The sequence below is a fragment of the Ustilaginoidea virens genome, chromosome 3 (genome assembly GCF_000687475.1).
Source record: "Ustilaginoidea virens chromosome 3, complete sequence".
NCBI classification, from domain to species: domain Eukaryota; kingdom Fungi; phylum Ascomycota; class Sordariomycetes; order Hypocreales; family Clavicipitaceae; genus Ustilaginoidea; species Ustilaginoidea virens.
In genome coordinates this window covers 927880-949992 of record NC_057318.1, presented here as the reverse complement: position 1 = coordinate 949992, position 22113 = coordinate 927880, and the positions used below count along the sequence as shown (strand labels likewise).

The 22113-nt window shown below is 58.4% G+C and overlaps 9 protein-coding genes across 9 annotated transcripts; 5 read left to right on the top strand and 4 right to left on the bottom strand.

Moving 5' to 3' along the window:
• Window positions 1-454: 454 nt before the first annotated feature.
• On the top strand, window positions 455-1078 carry UV8b_03545 (uncharacterized protein; the record flags this gene model as incomplete). Its single annotated transcript, XM_043141043.1, has 4 exons — window positions 455-514; window positions 575-680; window positions 829-931; window positions 1009-1078. The coding sequence occupies 4 exons, from the start codon at window positions 455-457 to the stop codon at window positions 1076-1078; spliced, it is 339 nt and encodes a 112-aa protein (XP_042996977.1).
• Window positions 1079-1332: 254 nt separating this feature from the next.
• On the bottom strand, window positions 1333-2709 carry UV8b_03544 (uncharacterized protein; the record flags this gene model as incomplete). Its single annotated transcript, XM_043141042.1, has 2 exons — window positions 1333-2564; window positions 2634-2709. 2 exons carry the CDS (start codon window positions 2707-2709, stop codon window positions 1333-1335), a joined length of 1308 nt encoding a protein of 435 aa, XP_042996976.1.
• A 335-nt stretch (window positions 2710-3044) lies between these two features.
• UV8b_03543 (uncharacterized protein) lies at window positions 3045-4780 on the top strand (the record flags this gene model as incomplete). Its single annotated transcript, XM_043141041.1, has 2 exons — window positions 3045-3983; window positions 4109-4780. The coding sequence occupies 2 exons, from the start codon at window positions 3045-3047 to the stop codon at window positions 4778-4780; spliced, it is 1611 nt and encodes a 536-aa protein (XP_042996975.1).
• Window positions 4781-5093: 313 nt separating this feature from the next.
• On the top strand, window positions 5094-5456 carry UV8b_03542 (uncharacterized protein; the record flags this gene model as incomplete). Its single annotated transcript, XM_043141040.1, has 1 exon — window positions 5094-5456. One exon carries the CDS (start codon window positions 5094-5096, stop codon window positions 5454-5456), a length of 363 nt encoding a protein of 120 aa, XP_042996974.1.
• A 174-nt stretch (window positions 5457-5630) lies between these two features.
• Window positions 5631-7071, top strand: UV8b_03541 (uncharacterized protein; the record flags this gene model as incomplete). The annotated part of the gene is made up of 2 exons (XM_043141039.1): window positions 5631-6061; window positions 6180-7071. 2 exons carry the CDS (start codon window positions 5631-5633, stop codon window positions 7069-7071), a joined length of 1323 nt encoding a protein of 440 aa, XP_042996973.1.
• A 675-nt stretch (window positions 7072-7746) lies between these two features.
• UV8b_03540 (uncharacterized protein) lies at window positions 7747-8254 on the bottom strand (the record flags this gene model as incomplete). Its single annotated transcript, XM_043141038.1, has 3 exons — window positions 7747-7788; window positions 7896-8169; window positions 8238-8254. The coding sequence occupies 3 exons, from the start codon at window positions 8252-8254 to the stop codon at window positions 7747-7749; spliced, it is 333 nt and encodes a 110-aa protein (XP_042996972.1).
• A 450-nt stretch (window positions 8255-8704) lies between these two features.
• UV8b_03539 (uncharacterized protein) lies at window positions 8705-9881 on the top strand (the record flags this gene model as incomplete). The annotated part of the gene is made up of 3 exons (XM_043141037.1): window positions 8705-9181; window positions 9305-9373; window positions 9471-9881. 3 exons carry the CDS (start codon window positions 8705-8707, stop codon window positions 9879-9881), a joined length of 957 nt encoding a protein of 318 aa, XP_042996971.1.
• Window positions 9882-12540: 2659 nt separating this feature from the next.
• Window positions 12541-13169, bottom strand: UV8b_03538 (uncharacterized protein; the record flags this gene model as incomplete). The annotated part of the gene is made up of 4 exons (XM_043141036.1): window positions 12541-12626; window positions 12690-12763; window positions 12834-12883; window positions 13014-13169. The coding sequence occupies 4 exons, from the start codon at window positions 13167-13169 to the stop codon at window positions 12541-12543; spliced, it is 366 nt and encodes a 121-aa protein (XP_042996970.1).
• Window positions 13170-16920: 3751 nt separating this feature from the next.
• Window positions 16921-18626, bottom strand: UV8b_03537 (uncharacterized protein; the record flags this gene model as incomplete). The annotated part of the gene is made up of 3 exons (XM_043141035.1): window positions 16921-17187; window positions 17296-18548; window positions 18614-18626. The coding sequence occupies 3 exons, from the start codon at window positions 18624-18626 to the stop codon at window positions 16921-16923; spliced, it is 1533 nt and encodes a 510-aa protein (XP_042996969.1).
• Between the last annotated feature and the right edge of the window lie 3487 nt (window positions 18627-22113).

The window sequence follows — 22113 nt, the reverse complement described above, 5'->3', positions numbered from 1 at the left end:
GTCAGTGCTCGGAACTCGGTAGATGTCAAGGAAGAGAGAGGTCTGGTAAATAGGTATGTAGTTGATTGTGGTTCTGCGGGACAGAATAACCACCATCGGCGAGGCTATAGATATGCAAGACTAGGGGTAGCCCGGCAGTCCGCTCAGATCCATGGCGCGTAATGGCCGAATTCCGCATGCGTATGACCAGACAGTCTACCAAGCAGTTGACAATTGACATCTGTTCATGCGCAGAGCATCGCCCCTGGCCGGCCACCGCAACCAAGCCAGCAGGTAAAATGCCCGCACCCAACCTGCCCCCATCCAGCCCCACCGGCCAGGCTGGTCGGCTGGTGTCTGGTTGTCTGGTGGCGCTTCACCCTCGCCCGCAGCTTGCTTCCACGTCATCCCCCGCCCGTGCATCATCCGCTCATCCATCCCCATCACCCTATTCTTCGACAAACCCCCAGCCAGGATGGACTACGACGCCATCGCCGTGCCGGACGCGTGCTACGCCGACTTCTGCCTCATCCCGGTAACCAAACCCCCCCCTTTCCCCGGTGTGCTCCGAGCGCGACGGCCCTAACGCCCGCAGATTGGCACCGGCTCCGCCTCCGTCGCCGAGGAAGTCGCCGAGGTGCAGCGCGTCCTGGGCGCCAGCGGGCTCAAGTACACGCTGCACTCGGCAGGCACCACTGTCGGTACGTCTGGGTCCTGCGAGCGAGGAGAGGGCGGGGGGGGGGGATAAGAAAGAAGAAGGAAGCGAAAAGCAGCGAGAAGCAGCGAGAAGCAGCGAGCACGATGAGCAACGTGGGCCGGCCGTCAAAAGACCCCGCTGACACGCACCAGAAGGGCGCTGGGACGACGTCATGGCCGCCATTGGCAAGGCGCACGCCGTGCTGCATCGCAGGGGCGTGGTGCGCGTGCAATCCAGCGTGCGCGTCGGATCGAGGTAACGTCCCGCGCGCGGCCAACGGCGTGCCGTCTTTCGTGTCGAGACCGACCGGGCTGCTGACCGGTGGGGCGCAGGACGGACAAGCGGCAGGCGGCCGAGGACAAGGTGAAGCGCGTGGAGGATCTGCTGCATCGGCCGGAGTGATGGGTTGCTGCGGGGGGGGGGGGTGGGGGGGGGACCGGCACGCGTTTCGGGGACCATGCTCGGAGGCTTTCTTGCGGCCCTGGCTTCTTTTCTTGATCCTTCCACCACTACCAGACTAAGTCGTACAATTTTGGACAAGCCCAAGCCGAAGCCGAAGCCGTGACTGGGCTGCCCGCATCAATGTCTCTCTCTCTACCGAGTGCTCCAACCCAGACTCCTTGCCCCCGCAACCCCCCCCCATCTTCGCACAATCCCTATCCGCGCATCGTCAGCTTCTTCTGGCTCTTTCGAAGCTCCTTCTCCTTCTCCTTCTCCAGGTACTTCTTCTGCGCCTTGGCGTCCAGGCCCTTCAGCTCGGCGTCCCGCTTGGCCTTCTTGGCCTTTTCCTTCTCCCACAGACGCTCCTCGCTCTTTTCCTCCTCGGCGGCCTTCTTGATCTGGGCAATGGTGGCCTCGCGCGTGGCGCGCACCTTTTTCAGCACCTCGGGTCTGAATCGGGCGTTTTGGACGAGGAAGTCGGCGAGCCGGAGGAAGCTCTGGAAAACCGGCACCAGCTTGTCGTACTGGTTGTCAGAGGGCAGACGGTACTTGAGGAAGATGCGCTTGCGCGGCCGGCTGTCCTCGAGCTTGACCGGCTTCTCCACCGGCTGGTCAGACACGATGAGGTACTCAAAGTCGTCGCCCGCGGCCGCAACGGCGTCAACCAGGTCCTTGGTCAGCATCGTGTCGGTGACCTCGGCGCTCTCGCTCATGACCGTCAGCCAGGCCGGCAGCTTCGAGTTGTCCTTGGTGGCGGTGAGGCTGACGTCGTACCGGTCCTCGCGGAGGCGCTTCATGCTGTCCTTGTGGACAACGGCCCACACGAAGCCGTCGTACGTGCTCTTGCCGTCCTTGGCGCGCGCCTCCTCGGCCCCGGGTAGAGCGGGCAGCGTGAGGTTTTCCTTGCCGTCAAAGGGGTACAGGAAGGCCTCCATGACATCGCCGCGAGGCGCGAACAGGTCCGACAGGAAGGCGGCGGCCGTCTCGACCAGGTCGACGACCGGGTTGAACCTCTTGGTCAAGGTGAGCTTGACGTCCACAAAGGCAGTGTTCTGTCGTCCGGAGGCGTAGGTGGCAAACTCGAACAGCGACTTCTCCCTGAGCAGAGAGTCCGGCTTGATGTCGTCCGTGTCCATGGTGGGAACGCCGCCGAAGCCGACGAGGGCGAACTCCTCGCGCAGAACGGGGCCGTTGGCTCGTATCCACGACCTGGCCTTGGAGCGGTTGGCCCGCGCCCCCATGACGTGGAACAGCAAGATGACGGCCGAGATGGCGAGAATGACCCCCTCGGCCTTGAACTCGGACAGCGAGTGGCGCTCGTGGACGTTGTACCACTTGGTGTACGGTACGGCCGTGGCAGAGACGCCAGCGGCGGTGCTCCCGAGCGAAGCAGCATCTGGAACAGGCTCGGCGACGGCATCGGGAGGCGCGGCAAAGTCGGCAAAGTCTACCCGGCGGTCGGCGGAGGTTAGTCTTGCATATTGCAAGCTGCAAGTGTCGCATGTTGACGACCTACCGGAATCAACCTTGGGTGCAGGAGAAGGCTCTTTGGGCTTGGCACCCCCGAAAATGTTCCTGAAGAGCTCCGCCATGGCTGCCCGGGTTCGTCCTGCAGAGGAATGGGGAGGGGGAAGGGCGGGGAGGAGTTGCTTGCAACTGGGAGGCGGAGCGGGAAGCTAGTCGTCGTCGATCCGAGGCGGGAAATTTTTGGCATTTCCTGGGGAAGAAGAAGGCAGGTGGGGTCCGTCTCACGTCACTTCCCATAGGTCAATGCTGGTTGCCCTGCCAACCGCACGCACCACCCATCGCCACCACCACCACCGCCCCCTTTGGCCAGCTGGGCCGAACTCGGGCTTGAACCTGCTGCAATTTGGACATTCTCGAGCTCACAACCCAACAATGGTGGCATTATGCGCCGCGGAGCAACATGACGCGATCAAGGGCGACAGTGCGGTACGGCAAACGCCCGACGAGGGCAAAAGCTGAGCGCATGTTCGCCGAGCTGCCGCAGAGCCCGGTCCGGAAGCCACCGATTTCAGACGCCCATTGCACAGTGGATTCAATTGCCGACCAGCTGTCAGTGGTTCGAATCGAAGGAGGGAATGTCGCTCCGCGCAAACCTCCCGCAAAAAGCATAAGACGCCCGCTTGTCGCTGGCGATGCGGAAACCTCATCAGGCGAGTCGGAAGAGCTGCTGGCCGGCTCGAGCCAAGACGCGTCGACCGAAAGCTACCGAGACACGGCGTCTCCTGGCAGCGGGCCGGAAGGGGTAGCTCCCGAAGGGGCCGACTCCTGGGAGGATTCACTCTGCGACACGTCTCTGCGCGTCCTGAGCTGGGAGGACGTGTGCCCGCCGGGCGATGTCATTGAGAAAATTGCGGAAGCCTCGTACGCCGAGGTGTACCGCGTCACGAATGAGCGAGGGACCAGTGTGATTAAGGTCATACGCCTGCGCTCGCCAATAAAGCCTCAGACGAAAGCGCAGGTGCGGTCAAAGCTGGTGGACGAGGAGCCGCACTCCGAGGAAGACGTCCAAGGCGAGCTGCGCATCTCGGAATGGCTGGCCGACATTCCGGGATTCGTCGTCTACAAGGAGAGGTACATTGTTCAGGGAAAGACGTCGAGAGCCTTGCTGGAGACGCACCAAGTTTTCCAGCGACGGCTGAAGAGAAAAGATCCGGGCCGGGCACAATTCTATCCGTCGCCGAGCCGGTACCTGCAAGAGACTAGATTTCTGGTCGTTGAGCTGGGCGATGCCGGTGTTGCTTTGGAGGATTGGAGCCTGACGGGTGAAAGCCAGCTATGGGACATTTTCCTGCTCGAAGCGATCGCTCTGGCAAGAGCAGAACGGATTGCCATGTTTGAGGTATGGAAAGCCCGCCCGCCTGCCTGCCTGCCTGCCTGCTTCCACCCCTCGGCAAAGCCCAGAGACTGTCTACCTGCCACGGCCAGATGACGATGGAGGGGAAAAAACTGACCTGCAAGCAACAGCACCGTGATCTCCACGAAGGAAACATATGCATCAAGCAAGTGCGGCAGCCTACGGAAAGAAGCAAGGGTTGCCAAGGATACTTTGGGTACTCGGGTCTCGACATCACCATTCTAGATTACGGACTGTCACGGGCTGAGGACCTGTCGGTTGATTTCGCCACACCGGTTGCGTACGATCTCGAGCGGGATCTGAGCCTCTTCACCAGCACCCACGCGCCGCAGTGCAAGGTATACCGCCAGATGCGCTCGTACCTGCTCCGGGCCGATCGCAAATGCCTGCCGCCAGAAGCACACAAGACTCGCCACGCCAAGGGCATAGACGGCCCGCTTTGCTGGGACGTGTACGCGCCGTACACCAACGTCTTGTGGCTCGCCTACCTCTACGACTACCTGGTGCGCCACTTTGAGGGCGACGCAAAGGCCTTGGCTCGCTTCAGACGGTGCACGGCAGACATGTGGACGTACCTGAACCCGGACGCAGACGACAGTGTCCCGTGCTTTGGATCGGCCGAGGACATTGTGTGCTTCGCCGCGGAGGCGGGGTGGATCCGCGAGGAGCAGCTTTACGGATCTGACGCTTCGATGGTTGAGAGGGAAGATAGCATCATCCTCTCGAGGGGCGGGGGTGACGCCGGCGGGAGCCATGGCAGACGGTCATCGAGACGTGTCTGAGCCGGTCGACGGCGGACGGCGGACGGCGGACGGCGGTCGCTCGAGACGCTGCGTGATGGATGCGTTGGCGTTTTGCGAGCCGAGCTTTGACGCGTGGTTTTACTTTCGATGATGGTTTTCAATTAGTGCAGAGATACCCTTGGGAGAGCTTGCGACGGCGAGGCCTGCCGAGTTGAAACGGTCAAGTGTTTTGTCGTAGTGCCAAGATGCTGGGAGCTTATTTATTCTTTCTTGCCCGAACCTGGTGTCTAGCATCGGGAATGGCGATAAATTTGTAGCTTTCTGAAATGCCTGGTCCTGCAGGACGGTGCGGATGCACCGATGCCGGGATTCTCTTTTTCTGCAAAGCCACAGGTACCGAGCGAGATCGGGCATTCTCGTAGACGCTGACGAATCAAGGCGCCGCCGAGGCAACGACGAGAAACATTTGCCAGGCCGCCTGGAGCCTCGGCTTGTCTGGGTCCACACCGCGTCCACCCTGGGCCAAAGGCATGGCGCTGACACGGGCACTGCACTGGCCACTGCACTGGCCACTGGCAGGCCCACATGCCATGCTCTCGTCCCGCTTGCTTCCACTGTGCTTCCAGCTCGTATGAGCCACGAGTCTCGTCTTCCGCCCAAGACGTTGCTGCTCCCTGCTCCCGTCGTTGTCAACGCCTCGTTGCTCAGCAGCTAGCTAACAAGCAGATATCAACTCCCCAGGCCAATCCCGCCGTCCTCCATGCCGAGACAATAAACGGAGGCCCGCGAAGCCTGCTCTGCTCGCCCTGCGCTTCCAGCCTGGGAAAAAAAAAAAAAAAAAAAAAAAAAAAAAAAAAAAAAAAAAAAAAAAAAAACACACACACACACAATGTCGCCTGTCGATGAATCGCCTGCATTTAGCCACAGCATTCTTGCTGCCTCCACGGCCGCGTCGAGGCATACGCCCCAAATCTCCAAGACGTACCGCCAAGCTTCGACCCTGTTCCTCACGCGGCGGCTCCCCGAGGCGCTCACGACTCTGTCGTCGCTCATCACCCCCCACGCCCCTGCCGACGACGGGGAGCCCGCGCCCGTCGCCTCGGCTTCGAGGACGACGCGAATCAAGGTGTGGAGCCTGTACCTGACCATTCTCAATGCCGTGCTGGAAATGAGCCCGCAAGACGGCAAGGAGGCGTTCGGGAATCAGGAATGGAGGGCGTTGTGCGCAAAGGTCCGCGAGGGCCACGTGTGGGAACAAGTTGTCCGCGACGGCTACCACGGCGTGGAAGGCGACGTCGATTCAGACGTCGTCATCAACCTGTGAGGAGCTTTCTTCTTTCTTTCTTCTGTTGCTTTCCCGCCCCCTTTGATTTCGTCACATGGCACGCCGCTGGGTGTCGGATCAGCCCTTTTTTAAAACTGACAGCCTACAACGCAGAGCCACTCTCCTTCTTGCGCATGCTCGCGACCAACTACTGAATCAGCGCCGACTGGAGACGTACTTGGCCACCACGGCCCCGCCCAGCGTCGACCTGGCTGGCAATCCCCCCCCGTCGCCCGCTCCCGGCTCGCGCACCGGCTCCCGGTACAGGTCGCCGGCCCCGGGGGCCAGCGGCGCGGACACGCCTCGGGATCTCAACGCCCGGGTCAAGATACTCGAGCTGTACACCCTGCATGTGCTGCTGCGCAACGACGAGTGGGGCTACGCTCGTGACTTCATCAGCGCCAGCTCCGTCTTGGACGAGGAACGCAGAGAAGCCTTCCTGCAGGCGCTCCAGAGCCTGCAGGAGGACAAGCAGGAGCAGGAGCGCCTGCAGCGCCAGGAGCGCCAAGGGCAAGAGGACATTTTGCGGCGCGAGGTCGAAGAAACTCGGCGGCGGCGGCAGCAACGAGCCGAGATCGAGGCCCGGGAGCGCAAGAAGCCGGAGGAGGAAGCGCCTGCGAGACGAATCGCCGACGAATGCGACTACGGAGTCGCCGACGAGTCCTCGTCGTCCAACAGAGCATCGCGGCAGAGCCGGCCGCAGCGCCGGCCGGCCAAGGCTGGCGTCCCGCCACGTCCTGGCGCCAAGGCGACTGCGACGGCGCCGGCGACGCTCCCTGGTCGAGCGACGTTGATCGCGGGCCGGCTGTGGCAGCTGCTCCAGGAGCTGGCGGCTTGGCTCAACGGCAACCCGGCGCTGCTGGCCAGGTTCCTGGCTTTCCTGGTCGGGTTCCTGGCCATGCTGGGCCACGGCGGCACCCGGCGGCGGATGCAGCGAGTGCTCCGGGCCTCGTGGCACAAGGTAATAGCCACGGCGGGAATGGGCACCAAGGTCAGCTATATCTGAGCCTCGTTTCGAATCCGTCGAGCAATGTTTCTAGCGTCATGGGGGGAAGTTTGGCCGCGGCTGCAGCGCCGGTTCCTCGGGAGTTTCCTTTGTTTCAGTGCGAGTCGTTTTGGGAGGCAAGGCATGGGCAGCAGGCTTTCTTATTTCCATCATTTCAGACGGACACGTATGCAAAAAAGCTGTATATTAACCACGGGATGCACCAATGCACCAATGCACCACGTATGGATGCAACCACTTGTAGACGGCACCCTGTAAGTAGCCACCGAAATTGACAAACCCCCTCTGTTCGGATCGACCAGCAGCAGAGCGGGCCGCCGAGCAAACGACGTTCCGGGCAAGCTTCCCGCACAGCCGAGAGCGCCTCTGTCCAAGCCAGACACGCTCCGCGGCATCTATGTAGCCTGACCCCCGAATGACCCCCGAATGACCCCCGAATGACATCCGATCGATACCGATTCTTGAGCCAAAAAAAAAAAAAAAAACGCCGGCATTGCGCGAACCACAATCCCCTCCTCAACCCGAGACAAGCGAAAAAAACGCCACCGACCTGGAACCCTTTTTTCCACCTATTTTTTTCTTTTTTTTCCACATTTCACATCGTACAGCACGCCCATGTTTCTTTCCGCCACGACGCAAAACCAAAAGGGGGCCCATACCCAGGCCACCCCGGGGCTAGTAATTCGTCGACCGATTCGTCTTCTTCTGGTAGAACAGCTGCACAGGGGTTCCGTCAGCACGGCGGTCTTGCTGCTGCTGCTGCTGCTGCTGCTGCTGCTGCTGCTGCTGCTGCTGCTGCTGCCCCCTTCGGGCGGGCCACTCACGTCGGTCCTCGAGCTGCCCAGGTTGATAATCTTGGGGCAGCCGTCGCGGTCCTTCTCGAGGCGCGTGCACTCGAAGCAGTAGAAGGCGTCGGAGATGCCCTCGCCGCCGCAGACGACGCACTTGTTCTGGTAGTTGCCGAAGCTGCACTCGTCGCAGATGCGCACGAGCGTCGTGGGGCGCACGTACGAGTCGCAGACGGGGCACTTGCCGTCGCACTTGTCGCAGAGGCGGCCGATGGCGATGCCGGACTGCTTGCGGCACATGACGAGGTCGCTGGGACGCGGGGGGGGAAAAACGGTCAGCAGGCTTGGATGTTGTTTGGGTTCTAGGGGGAGACTGACGGGTGGTGGCGGGACATGGCTGGGCGGCAGGTGTGGTGGTGTTGTTGCGTGGTTGAGGAGCAAGGAGGATGATTTGTTGCGTCGGCTGGATGATGGGAGATGATGGATGTCGATGTCGAGAAAGAAGCCCCCGAGTTCGCAGAGGGCAGGCCCTGCTGACCAATCGCCGGCGGTGGCTGGGCACCCCGTAGAGTAGAATGCAAGTGATGGCACGTTTCCAGGGCGCGCCCCCCCCACCCACCCACTTGGCGGACGGCCTTTCGCAGCTGTCTGGTCAATCCAAAGCCAAAAAGCTTCAACTGCAACTTGGACAAGCTTCCCCCCCTCCGCCCATGGCCTCGCGACGGCCGACGAACGCGCACCACGGCCCAGCAACCGCCGCACCATCAGCCCATCATCAAGGCACGGAACCCCTCGCTTAGCGCCGTTGAAACACCCCCCCCCCCCCCCCCCCCCCCCCCCCCCCCATGGCCACGCCCGACGCGCCCGTCGAGGCAGCAACCCCATCCGACGGCCGCCACGCTCCCAGCTCGCCCCGCAGCCCGGCCGACCTGCCGCGCGGCCACCGACGACCGGAAGACGAGCCGGAACCGCCCCCGAAGAGAAAGCCCCCCCCCGCGCACGGCAGCGACGCCGAGGCCGACGACGCAGAACCCAAGCGCCGTCGGGGGAGCGCCGCCGCCGCCGCGAGCCCCCCCCGGGGCAGGCCCAGGCCCTCCGACGAGGACAAGCGCCGCACCCGACGCCTGTTTGGCGGCCTGCTGAGCACGCTGAGCCAGACCGGCGGCGGGGACGCGCAGCACCGCCGGCGGCAGGAGATCGAGCGCCGGCAGCAGGAGCGCCTGCAGCGGCAGCGGGACGAGGACGCGGAGCAGCGCGCCGCGCGGCTGGCCCGGACGAGGGAGGCCCGCGTGGCCGAGCAGGCCCGCTTCGAGGAGCAAGTGGTGCGTTTCGGGGCCGCTGCTTGCTTTCCCTCCCCCATTTCTCTTTTTTTCTTTTTCTTGTGTGTGTGTGTGTGTGTGTGTGTGTGTGTGTGTGGTTTTACTCACCCTCCGGCTCCGGGGCAGATGCGGCACAGGCACGCCAAGACGCTCGCCCTGGCGGGGTTTCTCAAGACGCGCTCGCAGCCTGCCATTGTAAGCTTTTGCTCTATGCTCCGGCGCGGCGGATAGACGGGTGACGTGCCTTGACCTCGCTGACGAAACCACCCCCCCCCCCCCCTTTTTGCCGCAGTACTACCTTCCGTGGAAGAGGACCCCCGAGCAGCAGGAGGCGATCGAGGGCCAGGTCCGCGCCGCGAAAAGCGCGGTCGCTAGGGAAGTAGACGACTTTGAGACGAGGAAGAAGCAGCGCCGAGGGAGCCCCGACGACGCGGCAGCTGCGGAGGCGGAGCACCGCGAGACCGAGCCGCCGGGGGGAGAGGCCGAGGAGCGCGAGGCGACCGAGGAGCAGGAGGACACCGAGGAGCGGGAGAACACCGAGGAGCGGGAGAACAACGAGGAGCAGGAGCAGGAGAAGGAGACGGAGAAGGCGCAGCAGCAGCAGCAGCAGCAGCAGCAGCAGCAGCAGGCGCCTCTGCACGACCCGCACGACGAGTCGGGCGACGTGTTGGTCGAGGCGGACGAGGACATGGTCATTTACTAGGGAGGTGCGGAGGCAGCGGCAGCGGCAGCGGGCAGTCGAGCATTTGCATTTGCACTGCATTCTTTTCCATTTGCGTCTTCTCCTAGTTTGTACACATCAAGGGCACCGCGTCACGCTGAGCAGCTCCTGGGCAACTGCTGAGCATCCTGCAATGTAAGCATTCTGCTGAGCACCCCCAAGCACCCCCAGCACCCCTGAGCTTATCCCAGCCGCGCCGCCCGGCCTCGGCTAAACCTCTGGCGCCCACGCTCTCTGTGGCTGTGGCCTGCCCCGCCTGCCGCCGGCCCGAGTCATCAAATGCTTTGCCGCGGCAACCCACACCCCTCTAGCTCTCGGCGCAAAACCGGCGGGTCTCGACCTCGCCCCGACGAACCCGCGGCCCCGAGCACGTCTGCGCCCGCCATCGCCACCGCGGACGAAGCAAACACACTCGCACTTCGGACTCGCACACGCAACGAAAAGCAACGCATCGAAAAGCAACGCATCGAAAAGCAACGCATCGAAAAGCAACGCATCGAAAAGCAACGCATCGAAAAGCAACGCATCGAAAAGCAACGCATCGAAAAGCAACGCAGCGCAACGCAGCGCATCGAAAAGCAACGCATCGAAAAGCAACGCAGCGCAACGCAGCGCATCGAAAAGCAACGCATCGAAAAGCAACGCAGCGCAACGCAGCGCAGCCTGGATCGCTGTCCGCCGACGGCTTCGCAGCCAAGTCCAGGCTGCACTCCACTCGACGGGCCCCCCCCGAGGCCTCGAACGGAGCCAGTGTCCCGTACAAAGCGGGAATGCCAAGTGCACAGCTCCACAGCGCAATGTCGTACATAAAGGGGCCTCGGCCTCGAATCTCGTCATGTCGGTCTTGTCTTGTCTCGTGCAAAATAATCGTCTTGCCCTGCTCGTTTCCTTTCGCGGCTGCGTCTGCGTCTTCCTTGTCCGAACCCGTCTCTGCTACCCATCTCACCCCCCCCCCCCCGCCGTGCGTGACTGACTTCGCGGCCCCTCCTCCGCCATGTCTGGCACAGACAAGCTTGTCCCCAACGACCCTCGGGTCCAAGAGGCGTCGGCCCGAGTCAATGGCAAAACCTATTCCTACATCCTCGGCGAGCCGCGCAGCACGGCGGGCCCTGTCGAAACCGTCTTCCTCATCCACGGCTTTCCCGACTCCAACTTTGGGTGGCGCTACCAGATACCGTACCTCATGTCTCTTGGCTTTCGCGTCGTGGCCCCCAGCATGCTGGGGTACGGAGACACGTGCCGCCCGGACAGCCTCGCGCAGTTCTCGCTCAAGAGCATGGCGGCGGACATCAAGGCGCTGGCCGCCCAGGTCGTGGGCGAGGACGAGCAGATCATCCTCGGCGGCCACGACTGGGGCGGCGCTCTCGTCTGGCGCGTCGTCCTCTGGCACCCCGAGCTGGTCAAGGCCGTCTTCGCCGTGTGCACGCCCTACGTGCCGCCGAAACCCGCCTGGACCCCGCTGGAGGATCTGATTGCCGCGGGCAAGCTCACCAACTTCAGGTACCAGCTCCAGCTCGCGGGGCCTGATGTCGAAGGCAACGTCCAGACGGCGGACGAGGTGCGGCGGTTCCTCAACGGCATGTTTGGCGCGACCGGGCCGGACCGTCAACCGTGCTTTACCACCCGAGACGGCGTCTTGTTCGACAAGCTGGCTCTGGTGGGCTCGTCGCCGTTGCTGTCCGAGGACGAGTCGGAGTACTACACCGCGCAGTACATGCGCCAGCCCTCGCCGCCCATGAGGGGACCTCTGAACTGGTACCGTACCCGGAGGATCAACTACGAGGAGGAGCTCCCTCTGGCCGAGAAGCCCAACGTCATTGAAATGCCGGCCCTGTTCATCGCCGCGACCGAGGACTCCGCCTTGCCCCCGTCCATGTCGGCTGGCATGGAGAAGCTCTTCAAGGATTTCACCCGAGGGGAGGTCAAGGCGAGTCACTGGGCCTTGACCGAGGCCAGCGCTTCGGTGAACAAGCAGATTGACGAGTGGTTGAGCAAGGTGCTCAACGGGGCTCCAAGGGCCACCTTGCGGGCCGAGTTGTGATTGCCGAGAGGGACGGTTCGAGAATTTGCGCAGAGTGTGAGCCACGGCATGATTATTTTTTCTTTCCTTGTTCTTTCCTTTCTTGTTTCAACAGAAGACAACCCTCGGATGATTAAATGAATGCGAATAAAGAAATGTTGATGGTGTCGATTCATTCATGAACCTGGCCAGCATATCCTGCAATCTCTTTCTATGCTGGTGCTGTGTGACTGAGGGCCAACTCATCGCCCTGTTCTTCGGAACGCGACTGTTGCATCATGCTGCGGTGCTACCACGGCTGCCTCGAAGGTTGAAAGAGAGCTCCGATAAAGACGGTTGTGCTCTTCTCGTAAAGACAGGGCAAAGGTAATCACAGCACAGTCTACCTTTTTTGGCTGCCTGCTTCGTCGGTCAAGGCTGGCTCTTGAAGCTGCAGAACCACGAGAATCTGCTACTGAATCCTCTCTGGATATCCGGAAAGAATCTGATGCCACCGCTCCGAGAGCTGGAGCAAACAATCAACCGACTGCCCAGCCCTTTCCCTCTTCCCTCTCTCTCTCTCTTTCTCTTTTTTTTTTTTTTTTTTTTTTTTTTTTCGTTTTTGTTCCCCAAACCTCTCTCTCACTTCATGGTGAACTTTTGACCAGAGACGGTAGGAGCGGCGTTGGACTTGGTCTTCTTATTCGGTTTCCCGCACATGACGCACACTGGGCCACACGTCAGCTCGCCGTTGGCGCTCATCTCCGCGATTTCCCCCCTCGGCAGCTTACAGTCGTTCTTATACGCGCAAGTCTGGCACAGCGAATGCCCCTGGGCCACCTTTGTCTTGCACTTTGCGCACGAACTGCGTTTTGGCGGGTGACTGATTAGCTCCGCGCGCGCGGATCGCGACAACCAGCATCCCCCGCACATACCTGGAGTATTGAGCATACGGATTCTTGGCCGATTTCGACAACAGTTTGCTCTGCGATTGTCATTTATTTATTTATTTATTTATTATTTATTTTTTTTTTTTCGCCGCCCGTCAACAAAAGTCGACTGCGAGGGCCTTTCCCTTTGGGAGTGAGAGGAGGAGGCAGCGGGGCCCGTCATACCTTGACTACGCCGCTCTGGCCAAGGGTGCTGGGCTTTGAGCCAGACGCTTTGGACGAGGTCCCTGCCGGGGAGCCATAGTACATCTCGCTCTTCTTCTTGACGTCGGGAGTGGCCAAGGTGGTTTTGGGGAGCTTCTGACACTTGCCGCAGACCATGGTGACGGATGGCCTCGTCCGGGGCGGGGACGGGAGGCGCAGAGGGTGGGGAACGCTGGGTTTGTTTTGCAGATGCGGACAGAGGCGGACAGTGCAGACGGTTTGGCTGGCGATGTCAATGTCTGTCTGGTCGGAGCGTTGAGCCTTGAGGCATCTGAGAGGGGGGCAAAAGCCGCCTACCAGGTACTTGCAATACTCGTGATTTGGTAAGGAGTCAATAGGTACCGTCTGGTCGCCACCGACAACCGACAAGCTACATGTCCCCTCCTCACCGCCCGCCAAACGACGACCCCGTCCGGGCATAATAAAGCTTGAATCTAGCAAAAGAGCGCGGCGACCTGACATCCAATGGCGTGCGAGGAAACCCCCTGCGTCCTTTGCGGCACATATCCAAGTGCTATGTAATTAATCCACAATGTCATGTCATATGTCATTCATCATCTTGAGTTTGCTTGTTTAGTCATCTTTTTCATACTCCGTACTCAACCCAAGGCCAAGTTGTCCAGAGTCCGAGGCAGCCTCAAGAACAAGGTTCAACCAAGGCGTGGAGACCGAAGCCAAGCAATCACTCCGCACCATGGATATATCACCAGGCCTTGGCGCAGCCTCAGCCATGTCAATGTCCAAATCTCGCCGCAATAAAGCGCCCGATCAAAGCGTCCGTCGGTACGCGGCCCAATGCCACGACTGCGCGACGACGGGGCTGCCCGGTTGAAACTTGAGAGCTTTGAAAACGCTGGCGGCGCTCCACGGCGGGCAAGACCCGACGGACCGGCGTCGTTTGTTGCCGGCCCGGTTCGGCTCTCCTTGGGATCGGTTGCCCGTGGGCTGGGCTGCCATCCTCGGCTGCCGGTCCTCCCGCCCGCTCAAAGGCCAACGCGCGGGCCCGTGGTGCTGGGCCTTGGCTCCCAAGGCTGTGTGTGTGTTTGCTTGTTGTCGGCGTCCCGTCATGGCGCGGCATGCAGCTGCGTGGACTGATGACGTGGTATGTATGATATGGCGAGGTGTTTCATCTTGTGTGACTGAATCTGGCTGGAGCAGATATACCGGACTACCTTTCTACCCGTCTGCCCGTCTGCCCCCCTCCCCCCTTCTCTCCGCGTGGCGTCGGAAGAGGAAAATATAGGACCGTCTACACTACCGCGTAGTCCGACTGACGGCTCGGGCTTGAAGCCAATGAGTAATGATCAGTATGCCCTGTCCAGGCTGTAGTTCCCTGACCCGCTGGGCCGGCTTGGCCCGCCGCAAGTCGGCAGCCATCACCAACGTCAAAGGCGAAAGACGGTACGGCTATGAACCTCGTACGCGCCGGTACGTACCGTATGCATCCTGTCAGCGTTGCGGTCCAGAGCGATTACAAAGGATCCAGCTCGAACAGATACAGCGCATACGTTGTCGAGTACTTGGGCACCTGCGGCACCCACCAAGATGCTCGCCAGAAAAGACGTGGTGCATCCATTTGTTCTCCTTATTCACAGTACATGCCCTTCTGCGAGGGGTTCCCCTCGCTTTCCTTCTCTCTCTGTCTCTCTTGTTTTTTTCCATTCTTATTTTTATATTCATTTTAAGCTTTTTCTTTTTATCTCCCTTTTCTTTTCTTTCCTTTTTCTTTTTCCTGTTCTTCTTCTCCCCTTTTCCACGTCCCGACGCTCCAGTCTCTCTCGCCTCACCTCCCCCCCCCACAAACGCTCCAGGCATTAGCCCCATCACGCCGCCACCCTCCCTTCCCCCCCCCTTAATCGCCAGCGGCTTGCATCCCGCCGCGAAAAACACACACACACACACACACTTTGACAGGCCCGCCTCGACAAAACAAGATTCTGCGCGGTGCCTGCCTGCCGGCAAGGAAACGGCAATGACGAAGCGGCATGGCAGATGACAATTGACTTAACATGGGGCCAGGGTGGCTGCCGAGCCTGCCCACAGTAGGTAGGTAAGTACTGAGGAGTCAGTAGCGCCCTCGTACTCGGCGTGTACCTGGGACCCCAGCCACGTTGCGGACCAGACGTGATCGCAGCCGCTGGCTACGCCCCACTCTGCGGAGGAGCGCGAGCACGGAATCGATTACAGGTGCATGATGATGCCGCTGCAATGGAGTGGACCGAGTCACGGAACGACGCGTACGTGGAGCGTTCGTTCTGCAGCAAGCAAGCAGGCAAGGAAAGAAAAAAAGGGGGGGGGGGATATTAGGACCAAGTGTGGCCGTGGAAATGCAGCGCGCGGCCGTCTTTTCCCTGCTGCTCGAAGCTACTCCTACGGTACATTAGGTACAGGTGCGTTAGGTACCTCCTAGGTGCCTGGTACCTGAATGATATCTTGCTTCGCTTGGCTGGGGGCCGTCTCTGCCGAGAGCTAGCAAGCGTGGGCAACTGCTGGCAGTTGACGCTTATTAGCGGCGGGCCGGCGGCAAGGCAAACCCAGGCCGGCAGGTTGCTCCGTGCCCACTGCCACTGCCACTGCCACTGCCACTGCCACTGCCCAGGCACTGTTCCGATCTGGATGTTCCCAGCACGCCTTCATTGGTGAGCAGCCGTCACCCCCACCTAAACGTGCTTCATATGTGCTTTCCCCAAGTCGAATCAAACATGAACCCTAAATTAGATGCCGCGATCCCCTGAAACCCCATGCTCCTCCCGAGAGGAGGCCCCCCAGCCTCCCGCTGCCACTTGATATTGCCTAAAACTAACCATGTTTATACCGAGTGCTATGCACGACATTTCAATCCATCCCCGAAACCATCCAGAATGCAATCAAAATCTAAACGTCCCATCCTCCGCTTGTCACGGAATGCCACACCATGCCACTTTAATCTATTCTTCACCGCCTTTTCGTAACCACTGGCCGGCCGGCCCAGCACACCCTCGATTCTCACCACGCCACCCATCAAATGCAGGTTCAAAGAGGCACGACCTTGAGGGCGGGAACCCCCCGAACCAAACCAACCAAAAAGTAGACAAAAAGTTCAGTTTCACCTCGTATTCAAAGGGTAAGGCTCGAATCCAGGACCCAGCCCAGCTTGAGCGAAATACAGGGATAAACCAAAGAATACCACCCAGACACGGATAAGGAAAAAGACGGCCGATTACAATAAAATAGCAGCTTGGTCAAAACCTTCGCTTTCGGCGAACAGTCCTTTTCGACATCAGGTGGAGACTGGACAAAACAGCCTAGACAGAAACACAGGGGTCATAAGACGGGGATTAGTAAAACATCAATTATGAAAAAGACATTGGTAGAAAGTGTAAGAAGGGTGGAGGGTGGAGGGTGGAGGGTGTTGAGGGAAAGAGAAGAAGACAACTAGACAACCAGAAAGAAACTGATGGCACGGCATGTTCAGATTCCAGACCTCTAGTTCACACTGTGAAACCTCCCAGAACCAGGCACCCGCCATTCTATACTTTCGTATTGCATTTGAATCGTGTCGGCCAAGTAGATTGTTTTTTTTTCTGGCTATTCTTTTCTTTCCTTTTTTTTTTTTTTTTCAAAAAAATTTTTTTTTTATAAAACAAAAAGGCGTCAGGTCGAGTACATCTTCTTCGACGGTGGCCGTGTCAACATGACTGCGTGCATAGCCTCACAGATTTCCGCCCATCGCAAAACGCAAGAGGATTCCCGTTCCAAATGACAGCCTCCCTAAGCCATGGGAAAAGGGGGCGGCCTAAAGAGGAAACAAGCATAAGCAAAATTTCGAGCAGCATCGAGACTACATCATGTTATCCATGGCAGATGCAGAGCCCGGGACAAAAAATCACTATGAGGCTGGCTGGCCGCAACCCTCTGGTCCTGGTGCAGATTCCTGGTGTGGTGGCATTTGGAGCCTGTGCTTTCGTTGCTGCAGAACCTTGACATGAAATTGAGACGCTGAAGTCGATGCTGGCCTGACGGTTTGTGGGGCAACTGAAGGTTGTCTTGTGTCAACGTCCGTTTTGGACTTGGACCCCTGTCCAGCCACGGCCCTGTTGCTGTTGGTCTCTCGACGTCTTTTGGGGGCATCTTTTACTTTCTGATGCGTATGACACTTTTTTTTTGTTTTTGTTTTTTTTGTTTTACACAGCTTGGCGGTTAGTTTGGGCATGCCCCTTCCAACGTTTATCAAGTTAAAAGACATGATTGGGCTTGTGCTCACCTTGTAGGCATGGCGGAACCACGTGGTGCCCTTCTTTTTGCTGCTAACCAGAGGTATCCAATCGTTGCAGCTGCCGCAAAGTCCCTCCCAGACGTCAGGATTGCCGACCATCCGACGCGTGTCAAGGGGTTCTTCAAACGGGCTTCCGGTGGCGGCGCTAATGCCGTGGGTAAACGACTTGTCATACCAAAAGGCCGAGTTCTTGAGGACAAGCCATCTGCCCGGTTTGCAAATCCCACACCATCCCTCGCGCCTGTTTCCGTGGCCCCGGACCCATTTCGGGGTGTAGAGATCGCCTTCAAACCGCACGTCTTGCTCGTAAGGGACGAGGTTCGGATCCGATGGGCTCATGTCTTCGTCCGGCGGTGGCATCTCACCTCCCTGAAGGGCAGCTAGTAGGTTTGGAGGATCAGACAGTTCCGAGAAGTGGCCATGTAAGCTATGGAGATCCCCGTTGCTCTGAAGCATCTTGAACAGCCCATGAGACGGCAGTGGAGACGGCTGCTCAAACACACCCTGGTGTGGCATCTGCGATGCTAACATCATGCCTTGTCGCGGTATTATTGGCTGCCCGAGTAGGACATTTGATTGATGACGAGGATGACCCTGGAACCCGCTGCCCATATAAAGAGGGGCAGGAGCGGATGGTATCGGTGGACAGTTCTGGAGAGACATGGGCTGGTTCGATCCAAATCCCTCTTGGCCGTTCCCATACATCGTTGCAGAGCAGCGTCTACCCTGATTTTGCATGGGAGCATAGGGCCCGGTAGGCCACCGCTGGTTTTTGGATCCTTCCAGACTATACGGCGTAGATCGAGTACTGGATCGCGGAGAGGGTGAAGCGCGGCCACGACTCCGGGTTCGGACCTGTTCTGGTCGACTTTGAGAGGCGGCTCGGGGTGAGACAACCGGGGAGAGGTGTAAAGACGACATCAGTGAATTCCTGTTGGACGTATGAAAGTAGTCGGATGCGTAGGACTGCGCTTCGGAAATGGATGTCGGAAAGTCATCATAAGAAGAAGGAATGTCGGATAGTGGTTCGGAGGTAGAAACGGCCAACGAAGAGCACGACATTCTTCGAGGTTCCACGGCGCTTCCCAATTCCATTGATCCATTCTTTTGAGATGGGTTTGATGACCTGAGGTCGATTATCTGAATAGCGTCATCCGCTGTGTATGTTTGGCCGATCGGGCCCTCTCTGTCTAAGCATTGGAAATCGAGTATTTCGCCGCAGGAAGAATTATCCCATCCACCTTTCCAAGAAACATTAGTCCAAGAAGCATGGGTTTCTGCGAAAGAAGTTCGGATCCAGACTTACTATCGCCAGTCATAGAAAGTGGGAGCAACTCTTGGGGTGTTGATGCGGGCTGGCAAGTCGCCGGGTTTGATGTTTGATGCGTCTGTGAATTTCTCCACGATGGAATCGCGTCGCATTCTTCCCCAGAACCGTACGGAAAGCTTGTATAAACAGTTGCTGGCTTCTTGCGCGGTTGTGAAGTAAACGGCATCGCCCACATGGCACCGCCAGCTAACGAGGCCCCGTCCTCATGTATAGCGTTGGTGCTCATATCTGAGCTACTCAACGGGTCTCCTTGAATTTAGTGACGGTACCAGTTGCCGGAAATGGGAGGCAGAGACCAAGCTGGCTGGTGTATGGCGCAATGAGGCGATTAGGCTGTTCTTTGTCGAGCCTACTTGGTCTAGGTGAGTGAAATGGTTGGAGTGTTGCACCGCGCGCTGCGGCGAAGAAGACTGTGAAGGTTAACCCTGCGCCAGAGGTGTTTTTAACGCAGTGTTTAGCGGTTACGGAAATTCAGAGCCGAGGACCAAAACTTCAATGCTACCGGTTGTAAGTGCCTTGGGAGTGCTCAGGTCGATTTGCGCCTGAAAGCCCGATTAGCAATGCACCTCCATTATGCCCAACAGCATTTCGAAGAGCGACTTCAACTTCAGGTCTTCATATAATAAAGGTCTAACATGGAGGGCTTACATACCCGGCCAGGTATCGGAGGGGCTTGTGTTTGTGGTATTTGTCCCAACGGCAATGCTGAGCAAATCGGGGGTTAGTGGGATGCAGGCCGATGATCAAAAGATGTTTCCTCCCGTGATGGGAATCGCTCTTAGAGGCCAAAAAGACGAAAGCAAATAAGAGAGCACAGAAAACAAAAAAGGCCCAATTTTTAAGGAAGCAAGTACAGCCACGGTTTATATTTCGTTGAATAGCGTGGCCACAATAACATGAGCGTTTTACAGAAACAATGACAGCATTATTTGCGGAGATTTTTTTTAATGTATGGCACTATTCGAGTGAATGAAAGTGTGCAAAAAATAAAAGAATGAATGGCTTTAGCGAAGCAGAAAGATTGCCAGCTTCTTTATTAGGGTATGACAACAGACAACTCTGGGGAGAACTGACTAGACTGAGAGAATGTGTGTCTCCATGTATGTTTGTGGACAGGGAAAGTCCAAGCTGGGTTTGGACGAGACGAGAACAACAGAGTGATGACAGACCATGTGAAGCCTGCGGGAAGACGGAATAGACCCGGGCAAGTAGGTGTACAACGGAGATGGACGGCGGGTCTTGAGGAGGTGTGGTGTTCATAAAGACTTACACAGGGAGACGACAGAAGCAGGGAGCCAAAGAGTACAGGATGCGGCATGGAAGGCTGAATGATGAATTCACAACTGACTCGACAACCTTGGGTCAGTCAGTACCTTGGCGATGACTGCTGAAAACAAATGGATCTGAAGAGCTGCGGTTCGGGTCGGAGGTGTGTGGGACGTTTGCGAAAAAGTAAATACTTGGGGCCTCGTCCAGGTTAGCCCCTAAAGACGCTCCTATGACATGGTCCCCTATTGAGTCCATATTAGGATGCATACTGCCACTGTCTCCAGCACGGTGCCTCCGTCGCGATGGACAGTCCATCCATTCAGACTCCTGTCGGTGAACAAGGCCAGGCTCCGGAACACGTTCTCGAGTGTCTCGAGAGAGCCGGCGACACCAGCCTTCCTGGGCATATTAACGAGAGAGTCTCATTTAGTCCAAAATGCTAGACAGATGTTGATATGTCCAATTCCCAAGTTTCGGCCCAACCCTGGGCGAAACTAAAGGAAAAGGGGAGTTGAGATCTGGCGAAGGAATGACAAATTTATCCCAGAAGAGGACCAGTTCGACAGAGATGCTCATCCTGACATCCCCTCCAATCTTACTCGCGGGGAGCCAGGAAACGTCCTTAAGTGGGCTCGGTTGGCTGTACTTGGGGTGGAAGTTATCGCTGGGCTTGAAGGGCCGGGACCTGACGACGTTGCCCTGGAGCCTTCGAAGGGGAGGTGGGGAGAGAGAAAGGGGGGGGGAGCTGCTTCAAAGAAGCAAGTACTGTCCGGGGTGTAATTTTTTTTTATTGGGGCGGATCCTGGGTATCCAAGCGAGACGTACGGATGTAGGTGAGGGTCCCAATGGACAGACCAGGTTCCAGGTTCAAGGTTTCAACTCGGAAGTTGCAGGAGGTATTCATTCCTCTTTTCCTTCCATGCCCATCTTTTCTTCGTTTGAACACTCCGCAGCCTCGATTTCCGCCGCGCATCTTGGTCGGGAAGGGTGGTCAGTTGGGTTCACGGAGCTAGCTGCGCTCCAGCCCTCCTGAGTCGAGGAGGGACCCGGCCAAGGTACACAAACACGAAGTGCACAGGGGCATGTAGTGAATACCTCGTTGCTGCAGAACAGGCCGAAGAAGACGGGCCAGAAGGCGAAAGAACCTGCGTCCTCAAATGGCGGATATTCAAGACGGGATACAAGGACATCCGGGTCAGGATTTCCCTTGGCTCAGGTTCCTGGAACGTGCCCCTTCTCCCACAACAAGTGCCAGTACCCTAGGGACGAGGCAGCAGGCCAGGTACTGAACTGACTGCATGAGTCCATGCTGGGAAAAGTTGAAGAACGAGCCGCCGAGTTGGGTACCTCGAGTGCGCAGCACAAGGAAGTCGTTTAGAGTTATTAGAGTAGACGTACGACTACGGAGCAGAATGAGGGCAGCTCAAGGTCTGGGGTTGCGGGTTTTGTGACAAGATGAAGTGCTGCGCCCACTCAAACGGCAGCAGGTCCCGGGTCCTGGACTGGACTGCTCCTGGCTAAACCAGACTGGACCCATCCATGATCCATGCATCGCTGGGTCGCACCTTCCAGCGCCAAAGTTCTGAACTTGGTCGCGCGCCAAACCGGATTCTGGTGATGATGATGTTTGGTCCACTTTAACTTTTATCGCAAGGCGGCTGAGAGATTGCCAGTGGCATGGCTCACGAGAGATCTGGTCTCTGAACATCTCGGCTGCTATGCCGTGCGAAAGCTGAGGACAAGTGACGAGCCTGTGACTGTGACTTGTCACCAGCGAGTGGGTTGGCGCGCCATGGTACCTGCCTCCTGTCTTCAACTCGGTTGCTTTTCTTGCCGCGTGGTTTGTGGTTTGTAAATAGTACTCTGTACCCAATGTACCGACGGGAAGTACGGACTCTGGAGTACAGCGAGGAAAGGCCAGGCAGGCGCCAACCACACCGCCGGAGTGAGAGCGCACTCCGCGCCGAGTTCCTGTTGACCTTGGCTGCACCTGGCCAAGTCGTCAGAAAACGCGCGCAGAGGCAGGAGGCAGGAGGCAGGAGGCAGGAGGCAGGAGGCAGAGAGGCAAGAGGCAGAGGCAAGAGGCAGAGGCAGGTACTGGTTGGAACTTGGACGGCCCCCTTCCCAGCAGTGCAGGCAAGAGCACCACACCATTGTCGTATCCGATGCTACGATACGCTCGCAACAGTCATTGTGAAACCCCATTT